Below are 17,022 nucleotides of genomic sequence, written 5' to 3' on the forward strand. Positions count from 1 at the left end.
TGGTGATGAAATCTTTGGGGGCAAAGGAGATGTCTACTGTAGAAGCCTCAAGAGTGGAAAAGAGAGGCAGCAGTGCCTCGGTCCTTCTTAGTTGAAAAGCAGAGTGTGCTATAGCCTTAGCACTCTGTGCTGCTCCTTGGTCTGCCAAGAAACCAGCTGTAACAGTCTTCTGTGGCTTTAGCAGCATTGTTCCTAGTAGCCCATCAGCCTCTTCCCCATCCTCTAGTGGAGCAGAAGATGTATCCCACAGAAGATGGATCTGATCCCAGGGTGGATTCAGAGCCAGCCAGCACTAGATAGGGTTGTCTGATGGCCAGATTCATTCCGAGAAGGTTATTATGAGCCCTGCATGGGGAAAGGAGGTGTTTATCTGTAGCCTGTCTGAAGTATACTGAGCCTTGTCTTTCCGTAGCACCCAGGGTGAATGGTACAGTGAAGGGAGAGCGGCGCCGAGACCTGGGTGGGTACGAGAGCTCCTCCACGCTTATGAGCAGTGAGCTGGAGACCACCAGCTTCTTCGATTCAGATGAAGATGACTCCACCAGCAGGTAGGAAAGCTTAGGTCCTGGAGGAATGCTGGCTTCCCGCTCCCTCTGAGCACAGAGAGATGCCTTTGCAGGGCACAGTAATCCTGGGCTCCAGGGTCCTTGCTCAGACCTGCCTCTGTCTCAAGTCTCGCCCATCAGCACCCTCTGCTATTGTCTTTCCCCCACGTACATGTTCTGCCCCTGCAATCATCTATTCCCTGTGCAATTTCTGTGGCTTGCTTGCTGCCAGAGCCACCACCCTGGAAGCAGAAGAGCTGACTCTCGCTTTTGCCTCTAGGTTTAGCAGTTCAACAGAGCAAAGCAGTGCTTCCCGTCTAATGAGGAGGCACAAGCGACGCCGGCGGAAACAGAAGGCTCCACGCATTGAGCGGGTACCCAGGGGTTGGGTGTCCTGGGGAGGGCAGTGCTGGGCAAGGCGGGCTGCCTGGTGGATCTCTCCACTCAGTGCTCCAGGGCTGATAGGGATTTGGCTGTTTGCTGTGGGCGCAGCTGGGGACAGGTGGTGTCCAAGTGCTCAGACTTCATAAAGTGCTGTAAACCTTTCTCGAGCCAATGTAGCCTCAAGAGCTGGGACCACAGACCTTGTCCTGGCTGTGGAGAGGTTGTAAGGAGTGTGGCTGATGCCCTCTGGCTTTGCAAAACTCCAGCATAAGGCTGGAGTTGTGGGTGGTGGCTGTGGTCCCACAGGGAGTGGCAGGGAGCACAAGTGGAGGGGGCCTGGGGCTGGGAATGTTACTGCGGCCCAGGAGGACATCTTATGTTTCACTTATGTTGCAGTCATCGTCCTTCAGCAGCATCACAGACTCCACCATGTCCCTGAACATCATCACAGTCACGCTGAACATGGGTGAGTGAGAGGTGTGCATGGAGCCTGCAGTCCTTCCAGAGTGAGATTGAGTGGTGGAGAGGGAACTGGGGAGGGGGCAAAGAGAACATGTGGTAGGGAGTGAGGAGATGGATTCTGTAGGAAAGTGGCTTGTCTTGAAGCCTCTCAAGAGTTACTCTGCATCCCAGGACATCTCTCTGGGACAGGGGAGCTAGCACATGGTTTGTCTGAGGTTAGGGCTGCTTGTGCCTGCTGCTTCATGGTGTCTTACTTCTTTCTCTTTCCATCCCTGCAGAGAAATACAACTTCCTGGGTATTTCTATTGTGGGACAGAGCAATGAGCGTGGGGATGGAGGCATTTACATTGGCTCTATCATGAAGGGCGGCGCTGTGGCAGCTGATGGCAGGATTGAGCCAGGAGACATGCTCTTGCAGGTACTTCACGCCCACATACCTCCATCTTTGGGCCTGGGAAAGCAGTAAGAAAAGACCCAGAAGCCTCCCTGCGCACTTTGGCAGGCTAAACCCAGGAAGCTGCGCTTGGAAGAGGGAAGCTGAGTCACTGCTGAGCTGAGTGGGGAGCTCAGCCTCTGGTCACATCTCTGGGACTCACCTCTTTGCGTTGTTTGCAGGTAAATGACATCAACTTTGAGAACATGAGCAATGATGATGCTGTGCGGGTGCTGAGGGAGATTGTGCACAAGCCGGGGTAAGTACTCAGGTTGTTCCTTACCTGCATGGGCAGCTGCACAGTGTGTGCCTGGGGGGTGTGAGTTGTGTCTTCCAGCCACCTCTGCCAGTGGCTCTGCAGAAGCTCAACTTATGTTTTTGGTGTTGCTTTGACTCCTGCGTTTTCATGCCCAAAGCAAGAATTGCAGCCAGCAGCATGGTGGTGAATTGGGGTCTGTGCCCCTTTTTTGTGGGGATGCCATGTCGTTAGGGTCATCAGCAACCCTCAGCAGGGTCACATCATTTTGTCCATGCCACTAAGGAAATCCATAGCTGGAGGGGGACAAGGGCACTTCACTGGCAGCTTCTCCCTGTCTCACAGGAGAGAGCCAGCATACAGCATCCTCCCATCACACAGGGGTTTGTGCCACTGAGCTCTTGTTCTAACTCTCACCTTTTTGTTGCAGGCCCATCACCCTGACGGTGGCCAAGTGCTGGGACCCCAGCCCCCGGGGCTGCTTCTCGTTACCCAGGAGTAAGTGGATAGCTGACCCACCCTTAACGCTGGTGCCCAGCTCATGTGAGAGCCCTGCCTTAAGCACTTACTTGGTTGTTGTCTTGTTCCTCCCCTGTGTGTGTGACTCCATGTGGCACTGAATTGGGGTTCAATGGGGTTTCAGCTCTCCTGTTAGGAGACTGCTATTTCCTACTCCCAGGCCAAAATGCCCATAAGCCCAGCCCTCCTTCCCACATCACGCTGGGGACGCGTTTCACTGGGGCAGGGGGGTCACTTGCTCGGGGCGCCAGAGGAAAGAGAAACCCCCCCTTGAGCCATAGGGGGATCTCTCCCTCTGCACCTCTCCTGCTGACCCTCCCTCTCTTCTTTCTCTCCCAGTTGCTCCCCAGCGGATCTGGGCTGGGCCAGACTCTCCATGCTCCGATCCGGGTGAGTCCCGGCAGATGCTGGGGATGGAATGGGCTGCGCTGAGTCCCTGTCCCTCCCCAGAGGTTGATTTGATGAGGGGATAATTTCTTATAGCTACTGACTGACTCTTTCTTCAATGCAGGTGAGCCCATCCGGCCCATCGACCCGGCAGCCTGGGTGTCTCACACGGCAGCGATGACTGGCACCTACCCAGCGTACGGTATGAGTCCATCCATGAGCACAATCACTTCCACCAGCTCCTCCATCACCAGCTCCATCCCAGAGACCGAACGTAAGTCCTTGTGCTTCCGTGCTCCACCCGCTGCACGGCTTCCTCACCTTCACTGTGCTGTAATCGGAGCAATACATCTGCTTGGGGACAGCTGGGATGGGCAAGATCTGTCCTGCCAAGGGACTAGGAGGGAGGCAGCTCTCACCAGGCAGGTGCTTGGATCGATGGGAGTTCTGCCTGGGTCAATTAATACCACATTTTTCAGCCTTCTATATAAGGAGAGTAGAAGAGCCTGGGCGCAATCCAGGAGCTGTGGCAGGTGCAGAGGAAAAGGCTCAGAGCAGTCAGGGATTAGCGGCTGAGAGTGCTGGACCAGAGGGATTCAGCTTGTCCCTGGAGCAATTGCCCTCCCAGACAGCAGATAGGGCAGGATGAAAGCAGCTGGGAGCAAAGAGCCTTGCAGTGGAGCAGGGTCCTCCTGAGCACAGGGCTCTTTTGGTTGCTTTCTGAAGGTTTTGGGTGATTCTAGTATACAGAGCCCTGAAGCAAGGGTCTGGAGAGCTCAGACGGGGCAAAAAGCCAGGAGTTTGTTGTGAGTTTGTGAGGAGCAGAGAATTCTTTTACTGGGCTGTGTGGGCTCAGTTGGCAGCTTTTGGATCTCAGCTGCTTGGGATTGGCTGGAAGGAAGGAGACTCTGGCTGGAAGGAAGGAGACTCTAGCCTGGGGTTTGCACAAGAGGAAATGGCTGATGTGTTGAAGGATAACATCGGAAGGCTGGAAGGGGGGTTACACAGCATGCGCCCCAAGGCTGGCTGCGATGTATTGTTCCCTGGCCCATTGCTCCTGTGTGTGATGCTTCCATGTAGCCCTGTTGTCTTTTCTGTCCTCTCTCATCTCTGCCTCCCTTCATCCACACCACAGGCCTCGATGACTTTCACCTGTCCATCCACAGCGACATGGCCACCATTGTCAAAGCCATGGCCTCACCAGAGTCAGGCCTGGAGGTGCGTGACCGCATGTGGCTGAAGATCACCATCCCCAATGCCTTCATTGGTAAGAGACTGTGCTGTCTGCAGCAGAGGCAGGGACTGGGGAATGGGTGGCCTGTTTTCCAAGCAGATGCCCAAGGGAGCATCTCTGTCACTGTAAGCTAACTGTTGCCCAGGCCAGAGTCACAAATTGAACCTTTGGCTGTGCAGTCCCTTTTCACCTTTTGGCCCATTTCGTCTTGGCTCCAGTGTGGCCCGCTGCCTCAAGGGCCACTGTCTTACTCTCTCTTGCTGTATTTAACTCTGATGTTTGGTGGCAGGTTCGGATGTGGTGGATTGGCTCTATCACCATGTGGAGGGTTTTACAGACCGTCGTGAATCCCGCAAATATGCTAGCAATCTGCTGAAGGCTGGCTACATCCGACATACCGTGAACAAGATTACCTTCTCGGAGCAGTGCTATTACATCTTCGGGGACCTCTGTGGAAGTATGGCACTTGGCATGGGTGGGAGGGTGAGAATGGAGGGGTAGAGGTCCTGCAGAGCGCTGCTGACACCGTGGGGACATAGCTACAGCTATTGCCATAAGGCTGGGCCCCTTGTTCTACAGACCCTTTTAGAGAGTGATGAAGAATATCCCAGCTCCCTTGTCATGCTGCTGGGGTGGTGACGTTGGAAGCAGTGTTGACAATGTCACTTACTATAATCTTTTCTCCTAGGCAGCCATAGCGGAGTCTTAGTCTTTACTGACTTTGTCTCCAGGCTCTGAACTTCCAGTGCTCGCAAGGGGGTGGTGCTCAGACAACTGGGTTCTGCTCAAATAAGAGGGATGGGAAGTAATTGGCAGGGTGAGCTGTAGCTCTGAGGTGGTCCTTTCCCACCAAGCTTGTCTCTATATTAGAGTGGCAGCTCAAACTTGCACAGCCTGGCTGTTGTCCAGCCAGGAAGCACAAATGGTTGCATTGAGTAGCAGGGAGACCACCAACTTCTTGTGTCTCCTTGTGTACCCTGTCCTTGTCCATCAGCAAGGGTGGACAGGGAGCTGCTTCATCACACGTGGTTGTCTTTCTGCTTGGATTAACCCCTCTTCTCTGCTTTCTTGCAGACATGGCTAATCTTTCTCTTCACGATCACGATGGCTCCAGTGGTGCCTCCGACCAGGACACTTTGGCTCCACTCCCCCACCCAGGAGCTGCACCCTGGCCTATGGCTTTCCCGTATCAGTATCCACCGCCTCATCCATACAACCCCCACCCCGGCTTCCCTGACCCAGGCTACAGCTATGGAGGGGGCAGTGCAGGCAGCCAGCACAGTGAAGGTGAGTAAAAAGGACTAAAATATGCCTGCAGGTGGGCAATTGCCCTGTTCAGTATGGGGAAGCAGCAGGAAAAGGCTGCTTAGGCAGGGCCCTATGTGTGGGGAGAGCCAGGGCAAAAGCCATCTCAGAAGGGTTGTGGGACTCAGAATTGAAAGGAGACTGAGAGCGGGGACTGTGCTGGTGGACGGCTGCGCTGCAGCATGCTGCAGTCCTCTCTTGCCTAGAGGAGCATCCTTTCTTCCTGGCTTGTCCGAGCTGTCACCTAACCTTGCCTCATGCACTTTACAGGGAGCCGGAGCAGCGGTTCCAATCGCAGCGGCAGCGAGAGGAGGAAGGAGAGAGAGAAGACCGGGGAGTCCAAGTCAGGCGGCAGCGGGAGTGAGTCGGATCACACCACAAGGAGCAGCATGCGGCGTGAGCGCGCGGCCAGCGAGCGCTCGGTGCCGGCCAGCCAGCACAGCCAGCGTAGCCAGCACTCTCTGGCTCACAGCATCCGCAGCCACCACAGCCAGCAGTCGTATGGGCCACCCGGCCTCCCCCCTCTCTTCAGCCCCCCCATGTTGCTGATGCCTCCACCGCCTTCAGCCATGGGGCCCCCTGGGGCACCGCCGGGCCGTGACCTGGCCTCTGTGCCCCCCGAACTGACAGCCAGTAGACAGTCCTTCCGAATGGCCATGGGCAACCCCAGTGAGTTCTTTGTGGATGTAATGTGAAGCGCCCGTCCCCTGTCTGTCTGCTGCCCCTCCTTCCCCTCCATCCCCGTCGTTTGTCTCCTAGGACCAGCCCTGGCTTCACCCCTTGTTTTTTGGGTTTTGTTTTTTTGGTGGTTTTTTTTTTTTTTGGTCTTGATAACGAAAAGAAAAAAGGGAAAAAAAAAATAATAAATGGAACTAAACCTTGATTCTAATCCCTCCTCGAGCGGGGTGGACGGGCCTGGCAGGCCTCCTGAGTGCTGCCAGCCCATCCCGCCACCAGACTTGTGTATTGCCGATGGTAATTCCCTCCTGCCGTCCTCTCTAACCCCATTAATCCGCACCCGTCCCAGCGCCCTGTGCTGCTTGCCCGTGTGTCGCTGCTGCCTCGGTCCTTCCACCCTAAACATCTCTTCTTTCTTTTCACCCTTTTGTGTTTCTTCTGTCAAGCAGCAAAGAATTACGGGGTGTTTGACTTTCTCTGAGCCTGCCGCCTGTGGGGGGGAGAGCTGGAGCGTGGCGTGGCCCGACAGGAGGACACGGAGCTCCAAGGGCGCTGGGCACGCGTGGCGCTGAAGATGGCTTCTTTCCTCCCCCTTGCGGAAGACACCCTGCCCTTCCCGCAGCCCTGAAGGGGAGCAGGGACCAGCCTTATATATGCGTTTTAGATCCCGTTGTAGTTGCCTTTTGGCTAATGCATGAATGTTCCAGGGCTTCAGTGCCTCCAGGGAGTGGAGAGATGCTGCCACTTCCCTCTTGCCTCCCTCCTCTTGCCCACACATTGGGCCAGGTCTGAGCCTGGCACTGCCGCATGGCAGGACTCTCCTTCACCTTGCTTGGGCTGCGAGTCTCACGGCTGGGGCTGTACCTCTCCATTCAGCCTGGAGTGGTGGTGGGTGCCTGCACGCAGCCTTGCATGACTCAGGGCCCTGCACCTGCCCTTGGGTCCTCAGGGGGGATTTAAGGGCAGAGTTCTGCTCCCTCTGTCCTGCGCTTTGCCCTCCTGCCTGCAACACACTGCTGCCTGTCCTGTTTGTAGGGGCTGTCCCATGCCTGGGGCTGGCAGTGGCAGCTGCAGCCTTCTCGCTCCTGCTGTTATGCTGCTGCTCAGCAAGGTGACATCTTCAGGGGCCTGGACAGAGTTAGAAGGCGAGGGAGGGGCACAACTGGTTCGCTTGCACGCTTTGGGGAAGTATGGCGGTCCCCTGTATTTGCCCTATGAAGGGCTGGAGTCTACCTCCCCCTTGGCCCAGTGCCTCAAGTGCTGCTGGCCTGGCTGTCAGGAGGGATGAGGCTCTGGGATGGAGCTGGGACAGCCCCGCTCCCTCCAGGCTGTGAACAGCGCCTGGCAGCAACACAAGCTCTCCGGGGAGGGAGGCTGCAGCCTGAACCATGGCCTCTGGGCTCAGTGCCCGCAGATGCGTCAGGACAGTTGAGTCCGTTTGCTCCCGTGCTCCCTGCCCTTTTTCCTTGCTCTTCTGGGTACTCAGAGATGTGCCTCGGGCTGGGGCCAGCCCCCTTCCCCATGCCCAGGGCCACGCATGGTACAGTACAGACAGGCTCGACCCTGCTCCCGTTGGTGCTGGCACCCCAGTGCCCTCTCCTGCCGCGCCGTGGCTTTCTCTGCAAGCGTTGCCTCCTTTTGTCTTTCTTGTGTTTGCGGTTTTTATATGCTGGAGATGAAATGTATCTTGTCCTCTGGGGTCTGTGTTGCCCCTGCAACCCCTCTACTAGCTCTCGTGTGCCATCAGTTCATCTCCCCGTGACTCCCTAAAGCCTCTCCTTCCCCTCTGCCCGCCGGGGTCAGCCTGCCCAGTGCCCGCTCTCTGCCATCCTGTCCCCCAATCTCGGCACCAGCAAGCTGCTGCTTGTCCCCCCCCCCCCTCCCCTGATGCCACCCAGCAGCCTCCCCGGCCACTGCTCATGCCCTTGCCCTACCCTGCCCTGCCTGCTGGGTTTTATAAAAACAAAACCAATCTCCTTGTTTTTATTTATAAACATAGTTTTATTGGACTCCTGCCTTGTGTTGTTTTGGTGGTTGTTGGTTTGGGTTTTTTTTTTTTTCCCCCAGCCTCTTCTTTTCTGTCCTCCTGCTTTCTGCTCTGTGGCGAGATCCCAGCGGGACGAGGGCACTCTGTCCCCGAGCCTGTTTGCCGACTGCCTCTCCCTGGGCTGCCGGGAGCTGCTGCGGTCTGAACCCGGGCCGGGCCTCCCGCTGCCGCCGCTCTCCTCTCGGCGGCGGGGCCTGCCCGCGGGCGCTCGGTGCTCCCTGGGTCTCCCGTTTCCAGCGGGTGCGCTGGGAGGGGGGGAGAATCGGGGGCAGGTCTGACAGCGGGCGCTGGCCCGGCGCTTGCTGCAGCTTGCCGCCCCCGCCCCCGGGCAGCGGGGGTGCCTGTGCGTGGGGCCAGCGCCGTGGGCGGCGCTGGGGCCGCGGGAGCCAGCGGCCCCGTGGAGGGGCACGGTGGCTCCGGGCCTCTACCGGGGGGGAAAAGCAGCCTCCCTGCCCGGGCGCGCCCGTGTGCCCTACAGGCGGTCCCCACGCGGACCGGGGAGGAGGGGAAGGCCCCACGCCCGGAGCCCCGGCGCTGCCGCTCGCCCCTCGCCGTGGACGCGGCGGCCACGCCGCCTCCCTTCCGCGGACTAGAACTCCCAGCGCGCACCGCGCCGCAGGACTACAGCTCCCGGCAGGCTCCGCGCGGGACTGGCCTTCCCGCCCCCGCCGAGGGGTGCCGCCGGCGCCGAGCCCCGCCTCCCGGCGCTGGCGCATGCGCGGCGGCGGCGGGGCGCGGGCGGGGCATGCGCGGCGGCGGCTCTGCAGTGATAGGGGGGGCGCGGAGCGAAGGGGGGGCGGCGGCCGCCATCTTGGGCGCTGGGCAGTGAGCGGAGGCGGGCAGCGGCAGGTGAGGTGCCCCGGGCCGTCCTTCCGCTCCCCGGCAGGGCTTGCGGCCCGTTTCCCTTCTCTGGGCGGCTTCCTGTGGTGGGGCTCGCTCCGTCGACCGCGCCCGGGCGGTGGCCGAGCCGCCGTGGGTGGCGGCTCCCTCGGCGCTCGCCGGGGGGTGGGGGTCCGCGGGCCTACCCCGCGGGGCGCAGCGCGGCCCTGACAGGCTCGGGGAGGGGGGGGGCTCTCCTGCGGGGCGAGGTCCCCCGCCGGCTGTCCTTGAGGAGGGGTGCGGGAATGTCCTCCGGAGCTGGGCTGCCCCTTGCGGAGCCGTGTGGGAGGGAAGCGGGGCTGCCCCGGGAGGGCTTTTTCTCAGCCCCCTGTGAGGGTGTGCTGGGCGACCCCAGCCCTGCGGAGGCTGGCTTATCCGTTCGCACGTTGCTTGGGGTTGAGGGGGTTTATTAATTGCTTCTGTTAATTAGCTCTCTGTCTGGAATACCTGGGGTGGCATCTCTGCGGTGCTGAACCGGGTGAGGGTGGGGACAGAGTCAAGCTCTGTGTGGCACAGGACGCCTGGGGAAGGCCTGCACAGATGTGCTAGGTCGGCCTAAGCAAAGGTCTTGCAGTCGGATCGGGCAGGAGCTTCCCCTAAAATTATTTGCCTGTACTACGGATACGAACGTGAATTAGCTAGGTCATGGCTTGCACACTCTAGCTTCCTCCCTGGAAAACCTGCTGAGGCAGACTGTAGCGCTGCTGATGCTAAACTGTGCTTGTTCTGAGGCTTAAAACAGGCTCTTATCCAACGGCTCTTCTAGATGTGTTTCCACTTCCATGCTTCCCTGGGCTAGGTTTTTGGATTCAGTAAAGCTGCAGGAAATGCAGCCTGTGTTTATCGTTTGGTGCAGTTGACTTCTCTCCCCACTAGGAAATGACTTGCTTTTGATCTAGGCTTCTCCCCATAAGCAGTGTGATTCTATGATCTGTTTTCTGCTTGCCCTAGTACAACAAAGCTGCTATCAAGTTTTAGCCTCAGGCTGCCAAAATCTGAGCCTGGAACTTTCCCAGATAGGTGAGTCTGGATGGCTTCTGCAGCTCAGAAGTCTAGGTATTACAGGTTTCTAACTGCATATGGGCTCATGTGGTGTCTTGTTGGGCAACATTTGCTTGAATGCTATCAGAGCTGTAGCTACTGTTTTTTTTTCCTGTAGTAAAAGCTGTACTTGTCCCTGTGAATTTTGCTTGCAGGGACGATCTCTGATCTGATGAGATGCTGCCAAACTGCCGACTTCCATATTTTCCCTGTCAGAAGTAAGGCATCATTTCTCTTCTGTAGAAAGTGCCATATTACTGACATCTAGTGACAAAGATACCTGGCATTCCTTGGGCTGCAAACTGGCCATGTTTTCGTCCAGGGAGAGCATTTGAGATATCCTTAGAGGGTATTATGGCTGGCTTCCTCCTCCTGAGGGTGCACAGTTCTGGCCTTTGAAGAGTTGAGTCTTGAGGTAGTGAAGGGTTACATACATCTTGAGTTCTTTGAAGCATAGATGACTGGAAATGCACTCTGGTTTGATAGTGTCTCTCTTTTTTGGAGGGAATGAGAACAATCACTAAACAAAATGGGCTTTGTAAAGAAACTTCCTGTGACCCTAGTTAAACTTTTCTTGTCTCATCGCTGCATCAAGAAATAATAAAGCCAAGACTGTCTTTTGCAGCATAACACCTTGCACTGGTTTTCTAAGCTTACACTACTAAAGGCCATTAGAATATTTAAAGGCTGTTCTTAAGGTTAACTGGAGGATGGACAGAAGTACAGCCTGGGCTGCCAAAATATAATTGGTCTGTATGGCAGAGTCAGCTTCTTTCCTTTAGTGAATGACCTAAAGAGTCAAAAGTTACTAGCAAGCCATATATTATTTTGATCTCAGCAGGAGTTTGGCAGCTCAGCTAAAAGCTTGCAGACTGAGGCACAGAATGTGAAATGCAGTTATCTGCTCCACAGTAATAGCAGAAAGAGAAAAACCGGCAAGTCAGGGCATCTAGGCCATTACTGGTCTGCAGAATACAAGCTCTTGCTCAAACTGCAGTCTGTGTCTCTTAACCCCTTCTGTTAGAAGATGAATGGAATGCAAGTCACTGTTCAGGTTTCTAGCTCAAGAGCGAAAGCAAGTAGAAGTTGCTTCAGACTGACTTTAAAACTGCCTTAGAAGAACTGGTAGAAATGGAAGAAGGCATTTGGACTGTTCAGGTAAGGTTGGACTCAAAATAAGGTGGAGAGGCATGTTAAATGCTGTTCCTGTGATGTTTTACCAGACTAAGGGAGCTTCTCGTGTTTCCCTGTGTCAGTACTTATCTCCTTTTACTCTTTAGACTGGCTGTGTGCATTATGGCACACAGAAGTAGACTGTAGGAGGAGAGCCTGGTAAGAGTTGAATGTGCTCCTCTTCCTGCCCACTGGTTATGGGGATTTATGGGATTGGGTTTAAAATAGGAATGGTTTCTCTGAAACTGATGGGTTTATCTCAGTAGCTCTTTAGCTCACGGTATGCCTCTTAATTAAATTATGCAGCCTGTCTTTCCCAGGATAAAGTGATTGCAGCTACTCTTGTTTAAAACCAAGTGCAGCCCGTGGCCTCCTGGAAAGTGGCTAATGCAGCCCTCTAAGCAAAGCTTAGATGCTCAGATTAGCTGGTGGGGTGATGACATCGTTGTGAGCCTTAAGCCTTTCTGTTTGATAATGGCTAGTGCTAACCTGAAAGGACTGGTTTTCTGAATAACTCCAGTTTGCCAGAGCAGCCTGACTAATCCCCCTCCTGCTTCAACTGTTTTCGCTTTTCCAAGATCATACTGATTTCTGGAATGCAGAAACTGTTACAGTTGGTGATTTACCCTCAGCCCTCTGGGTGAGAGCTGCAGTACCTCTCCTGGTTTCTTCCTGGATGAGAACTCCAGCAGCTAATGTACCTTGAACTGCTTAGTTAGATAAGCTCATTAATGCACAGAAGTCTTACTTACTGTTAAGTCAGAACCCAAACTTTCTTTTAATAGACTACTAAATGGGTTGGTTGCTTTACACCAGCTTATTAACTGACTTGTGATGGCTGTTTCCTAGATATGCTGTGTAGATTAGAGAAATAAGCATTCTTGTTTTCATTCAAACTAAGTGATGTCTGTGCTGTGGGAAACTTCTAGCCCCTTAATGGGAGTGACAAAGGCCAGAGTAGCTGGGTCTTGGGCTCACTACTGATCATCTTGTGTTTATTCATACCCTGTACTTGATGGCACAGGAAACTCGATGAAGCTAACAGCTTGTCTCACAGTGGGGCTGGGCCAAAATGGCTTTACAGATGAGCAGGAGTCCCCTCAGCTCTGCTGATGAAGCCTCAGTGGCTTGCTCTGTCTGTGGCTGAGTTGAAGGTAACTGGCAGATCATGTCACGTGCTTATTTTCATTATTTGTAATGCTAGACTTTTCTGGAGACGTATCTGTAGTGAGAATAGCACCTGCACAGCTGGCTTAGTGAAATACAGCTGGTCCCAAAGGTGTGTTCTAAAATGAATGGACAAATGCACTCAGTGCTATTGGGATGCTACCAGAGCATCCAAATCCAGAGGCTGTTGGCACTTGGGTGGTAATGTGAAACTGTAGTTATATTGTTAGGGGCAGCCTAAGAACTCCTGTCCCTGCTGTCAGGCTGCTCCTGAGCAGTTATTCTTGAGCTGCCACGTTCCCACTGCGCCTCTGAAGAGAGAACATTGAGGATTTGCTAGTAGACCTGCCATGATAGCAGCCAGGCCTGGCTCAAGAGTTCAGCAGGTTCTGCCTGCACTGAACTTAGAGAAACTGGTGAGGGAGGATACAGACAACTGCATTTGCTCTCTCCTGAGGCAAAAATACCAATGTACACCCGAAGTTTATGGTGGCTCCAGCACCGTTAGGCTGTAGGCACATTGCTAGTGACATGTTTCTTCCAGACAGTACTTCATTCTTTTAGAGCAAGAACAAGCATCTCTTGCCTGGATGTGAAGCTGCAGTTACTGCAGCCATGTTGCCTCATACCACTGCAGAAAACTGAGTAACAATTCACTGTTTTTCCTAATCAATTAATTTGAGCAGATCAGCTTTTTTTGTTTTGTTTTCATTTGTGCAAATACAGTTACAAAAGGCAAACAACTGTGTTCCAAAGTTTGTGGTATAGGTTGAAGCTAACACTGTTCCTGCTGGCGCAGGGAAGGATTAATGGTCTACATGGTGTCACCTGAAAGACTTCTGGTTATGGGACAAATGTATTGGAGAAAATTGCTTGTTTGAATATCTGTATATCTGTGATTTAAGCTAGAATTCAGCTTTGTCTTTCATACCCTAATGAACAGATGGCTGTGGTACTACAGTGGTGTCTTGTTACCGGTGGGATGCTATGGCTTCTCAAGTAGAGAGACCGTGGGAGTCTAATGCACTGGGCAAAGGCTGGAGAATTAGTACTGTTCACTGTGATGTTTCTCGAAGAGCTGCTGCAGATACAAACTGCTGCAGAGGGAACAAACTACTCATGTTAGTCCATTCCTTATGTCTGCCTTGCATAGCCCAAGAAAGCTCTGTGCTCTGTGTTGTTCACTTTTCTGCAGCTATTCTAGGTCAGAATCCACAAAGAGGCAATGGAAGTAGAAGGCAGGGCTCTTACATACTGCAGGAGGGAGCTGCTGAATCTCCACTTGCTAAATGCAGGTTTAGTGTGTCATCTCACTAGGTAGCTCCCAGTTCAGCCACTTGTTGCATCCCAGAATATGCGAAGCTACTGACAACCCAGCAACAGGATCCTGCTGCCCAAGCCTGTGCTCCTGACTGCACCCATGTGTTCCAAGTGTGTGGCACAATGTGGGCCTGAAAGGGCAAAGTCTGATGGCTTTTGGAGAACCACCTGTCTTTAGGTCAGAGCTAGTAAATAGAGCATTCTCCCATCTGTGATAGAATCAGTGGACAAAAGCAGGTTTTGAGATACTGTGCTTAATTGCATCTTTATCTTTCTCTGGACTCCCTGCAGCTAACCTGCTGCAGACTGGCTTCTGGGACTTCACCTAATGTGTCGTGATGGTTTGAGAGAGGGATACTGTCTAATGCACATCCACTGCACAGCATGAGCAGTGACACGTTTTGAGATGAGTATGCTTGATTCTTTTTGGGGTGCACGTTACCATGTCAGTCCCTGTAGGTCCAGCTAATCCTGCTGCTTTTCAGTTATGTAACTACTGAAATGCATTCAGATTCGCATCCCAGTGTTGTGTTTTTATGCATGTTCTCTTTTGTAGCTGGCTGTCTTAATGTTGTAACTTTGCCACAGTTGTTATGAAGGTGTATCTTAACGCCCTCATTTTCACTCGGTGAAAAGGTGTTCTGGAAAGGCATTTCCATGTAGCCTTAACTCCTAGTGGTTTTATAAGCATGTATAAGTATGTGGTCTGTCTATGATGCTCTTCATGATCCTTTTCCTTTCTATTTATGGGTTGAAATAGAAGTCTATGGGAATGTGAGGACTTGGCAACAGAGTAGGAAGCATACTGGCCTTAGGTATTTGTAGGAGCAGTATTCAGGTGTTAGATCTCATTCCTACCCCAGTAGCTAGCTGCTTGAAGAATGCAGTGTATTGGGAGAGGACTGTTGTTCCTAAATTAAAGTGATTAGTCATCAACTGGTCTGAATTCAATATACATGTGGATCTTCTCTGTACCTTAACTAGAATAAATCCATCCCTACTATAACTGGAAAACAGGGCTGTAGCTAGCAGTGTGGAGTGGGTCGCCATATGTTCAAGCTAGTGAAACAGAAGGAGCAGAACTGCAAAGCTCTGCAAATGCAGTTGATGGACCATTAACCCAAAGGCTTCAGCTAGAGTCATGTTGGTTTCCAGGCACTTAGTGATAAACAGCTGAAGAAGCGATGGGCTTTGCTCTGTGTCTTGCAATGAGATATTAGCCTGAGGAAACTCAAAAACAGTGTAGGGCAAGCTCCCTAGAAAAGGCTGACTGTGGAGAGGAGCAGAATGAGTCATTGAAAGCTGATTGAGCAATGCTGGGAAACTTTGAGTCATGTCGCTTATGCACAGCGAGCAGATGAACCCATCTCCTGTGGTGGATTTCTTACTCTGGGGCCTTCTGATTCCAGCAGTCGTGAGTCACTGAATGTCAGTCTCAAATTAATCTGAGCCTTGTTCCCTGCAGTTCTTAACCATTGCAAGCACTAGGATCTTTCATTTTCAAAGCTGATCTGAAAAGAAAACTATTATTTGAAAACAAGTGGAAGATCATACCTGTACCACTAAAAACTTGTGGAAGATCTGAACTGTACTACTAAAAACCTCATTCTAGTTGCAGTATAACCTTGACATAGTTGAAACGACTGTCTGTGAAACTTGTACCGAAACACAAATGAGGATCAAAACAAAGCAGGCTTATTTTCACTGCAGCCACTTCAAGGAGAGCCATTGTCATCTTGAAGAGCCATTCTTCTTGCTAAGCTTTAAGCAACTTTCTTTTGCATGCTGCCCTTTGTATAGCTTTCCTCTCATCTGTTCATCTATCTCTGGGCTAGTCATTCTACCTCTTGAGTTTCCAGCTGTGTGGACATGTTCCCATTAACTGATGGAAGTAACTCTGTAGTAGGGAGGGAGTGCGGTCACTCTGATCTTGTGTCTGGGAGGGGTGTAATGCAAGGCTTGAGCAGAAGACTGGAATGTTGCCAGCATTCCCTGAACTTCCGTTGTGGGCAAACTTGGTGAAGGCTGGCTGAGAGAACGGCACTGCACCAAACCGAACTTGCTGTAAGCTGTGTTGATGCTGTTGTGCTGTATATGCTTGTGATGCTTGGAACTCTTCAAGATGCTGGACTGCAGAAGTCAAGCGGAGCAAGGAAGGTCTGCTTATAATTGTGTTAAATACCTTGTGCACTTGAGACTTCTTTGGTCCCTGATGTCATTAGATGGGAGTGCAGCAAGAGGTTTATACTGCATGTGTCCTTCAAGTACTGCAGAGACCTAATGGATAGCTAGTACAGTTGGGTTAGTCATCTAAAATTGTTTCCTTGTATTCATTGTCTTTAGCCTATGTCACTTTGCTTGGTACCTGGAAACACTTTACCAATTGTCTGACACAAATTGAGTTAGGTAAATTGCACTTAAATGTAAATTCAGGTTTAATCTGTGGAGCTGTAAATTTTTTCAGGCTTGAGAAGAATCATAACTGGTATGGAGGCAAGCTGCTACTACATGTGAAATAATGCTAGTGCATATCTCTCGGGTATACTTATGCTGGTAGGCTGCCATTATAAAACAAACTGGCAGAATGGTCCTGATCCTGTGGCTAAATCTGTAGTAAGTGAAACTACCACCTTGGGTATTAAGCAGGGGTTCACATAGCACAGAGCCTGTCCGTTTCTGACTTTGAGCAAGTTGTTCAATATCAAGTTCCATTACCAGTGCAGCATGGCAAGTCTCTCTGCATGCTCCTATTTTGTAGCAAATGAGGATTTGCAATAAAAGCAGTTGTGGTCAGTAGTCATGGCGGGGGTTGTGTATGTAGATAGAAGGGTATTCAGAGTAGTAAGGGTAAAGTAGGTAAAAAATGGCATAGAGGTGCAGTGATGGGACTACAAAATGGCACGCTAAATTCAAGGTACAAAAATGTACAATGGTGCATATAGCAGATAGGTGGATTAGGGAGCAAAGGCAATTCTAGCTTAACCCGTAATGTGGTTAATCACCTTGAAGACTGAATTCAGTGTGATCTTGGAGTTATGACAGATGATGAAGTTGTTAGCTTCTTGCTGAGCGGTGGTTTAAAAATGTAAGTCAAATACTGAGACCCCCTAGGAAAAGGTCAAAGCAGGATATGTATGATTGTCGTATTGTCTATATCATGGTTTGCTTACATCTTGAATAACTTGTACAGTT

General features: G+C 52.3%; 2 protein-coding genes across 10 annotated transcripts in view; both read left to right on the forward strand.

The window, feature by feature from the left end:
- Positions 1 to 8,212, forward strand: part of DVL3 (dishevelled segment polarity protein 3) — a 33,487-nt gene extending 25,275 nt beyond the window's left edge. For 2 of the 7 annotated variants that reach the window (XM_052805074.1, XM_052805081.1), the window contains 13 exons: positions 413 to 548; positions 826 to 919; positions 1,326 to 1,395; positions 1,670 to 1,809; positions 2,007 to 2,083; positions 2,511 to 2,623; positions 2,939 to 2,989; positions 3,111 to 3,260; positions 4,122 to 4,253; positions 4,510 to 4,677; positions 5,295 to 5,507; positions 5,796 to 6,194; positions 6,653 to 8,212. In XM_052805074.1, coding sequence (XP_052661034.1) covers positions 413 to 548; positions 826 to 919; positions 1,326 to 1,395; positions 1,670 to 1,809; positions 2,007 to 2,083; positions 2,511 to 2,623; positions 2,939 to 2,989; positions 3,111 to 3,260; positions 4,122 to 4,253; positions 4,510 to 4,677; positions 5,295 to 5,507; positions 5,796 to 6,194; positions 6,653 to 6,684 — 1,775 coding nt within the window. In that variant the 3' untranslated portion in view covers positions 6,685 to 8,212. Of the gene's footprint in view, positions 1 to 412; positions 549 to 825; positions 920 to 1,325; positions 1,396 to 1,669; positions 1,810 to 2,006; positions 2,084 to 2,510; positions 2,624 to 2,938; positions 2,990 to 3,110; positions 3,261 to 4,121; positions 4,254 to 4,509; positions 4,678 to 5,294; positions 5,508 to 5,795 lie in introns of all 7 variants that reach the window. The other 5 variants (XM_052805075.1, XM_052805077.1, XM_052805079.1 and 2 more) reach the window with 5 other exon arrangements.
- AP2M1 (adaptor related protein complex 2 subunit mu 1) overlaps positions 1 to 17,022 on the forward strand; it is a 159,846-nt gene that overhangs the window by 120,130 nt on the left and 22,694 nt on the right. Inside the window, exon 1 of one of the 3 annotated variants that reach the window (XM_052805083.1) lies at positions 8,989 to 9,099. The exons of 1 other annotated variant lie outside the window; for it this stretch is intronic. The gene's annotated coding sequence lies outside the window, so the exon portion shown is untranslated. Of the gene's footprint in view, positions 1 to 8,988; positions 9,100 to 10,084; positions 10,150 to 17,022 lie in introns of those variants that run through there. One more of the 3 variants, XM_052805084.1, reaches the window with a different exon arrangement.

This window comes from Harpia harpyja, chromosome 12 (genome assembly GCF_026419915.1).
Source record: "Harpia harpyja isolate bHarHar1 chromosome 12, bHarHar1 primary haplotype, whole genome shotgun sequence".
NCBI classification, from domain to species: domain Eukaryota; kingdom Metazoa; phylum Chordata; class Aves; order Accipitriformes; family Accipitridae; genus Harpia; species Harpia harpyja.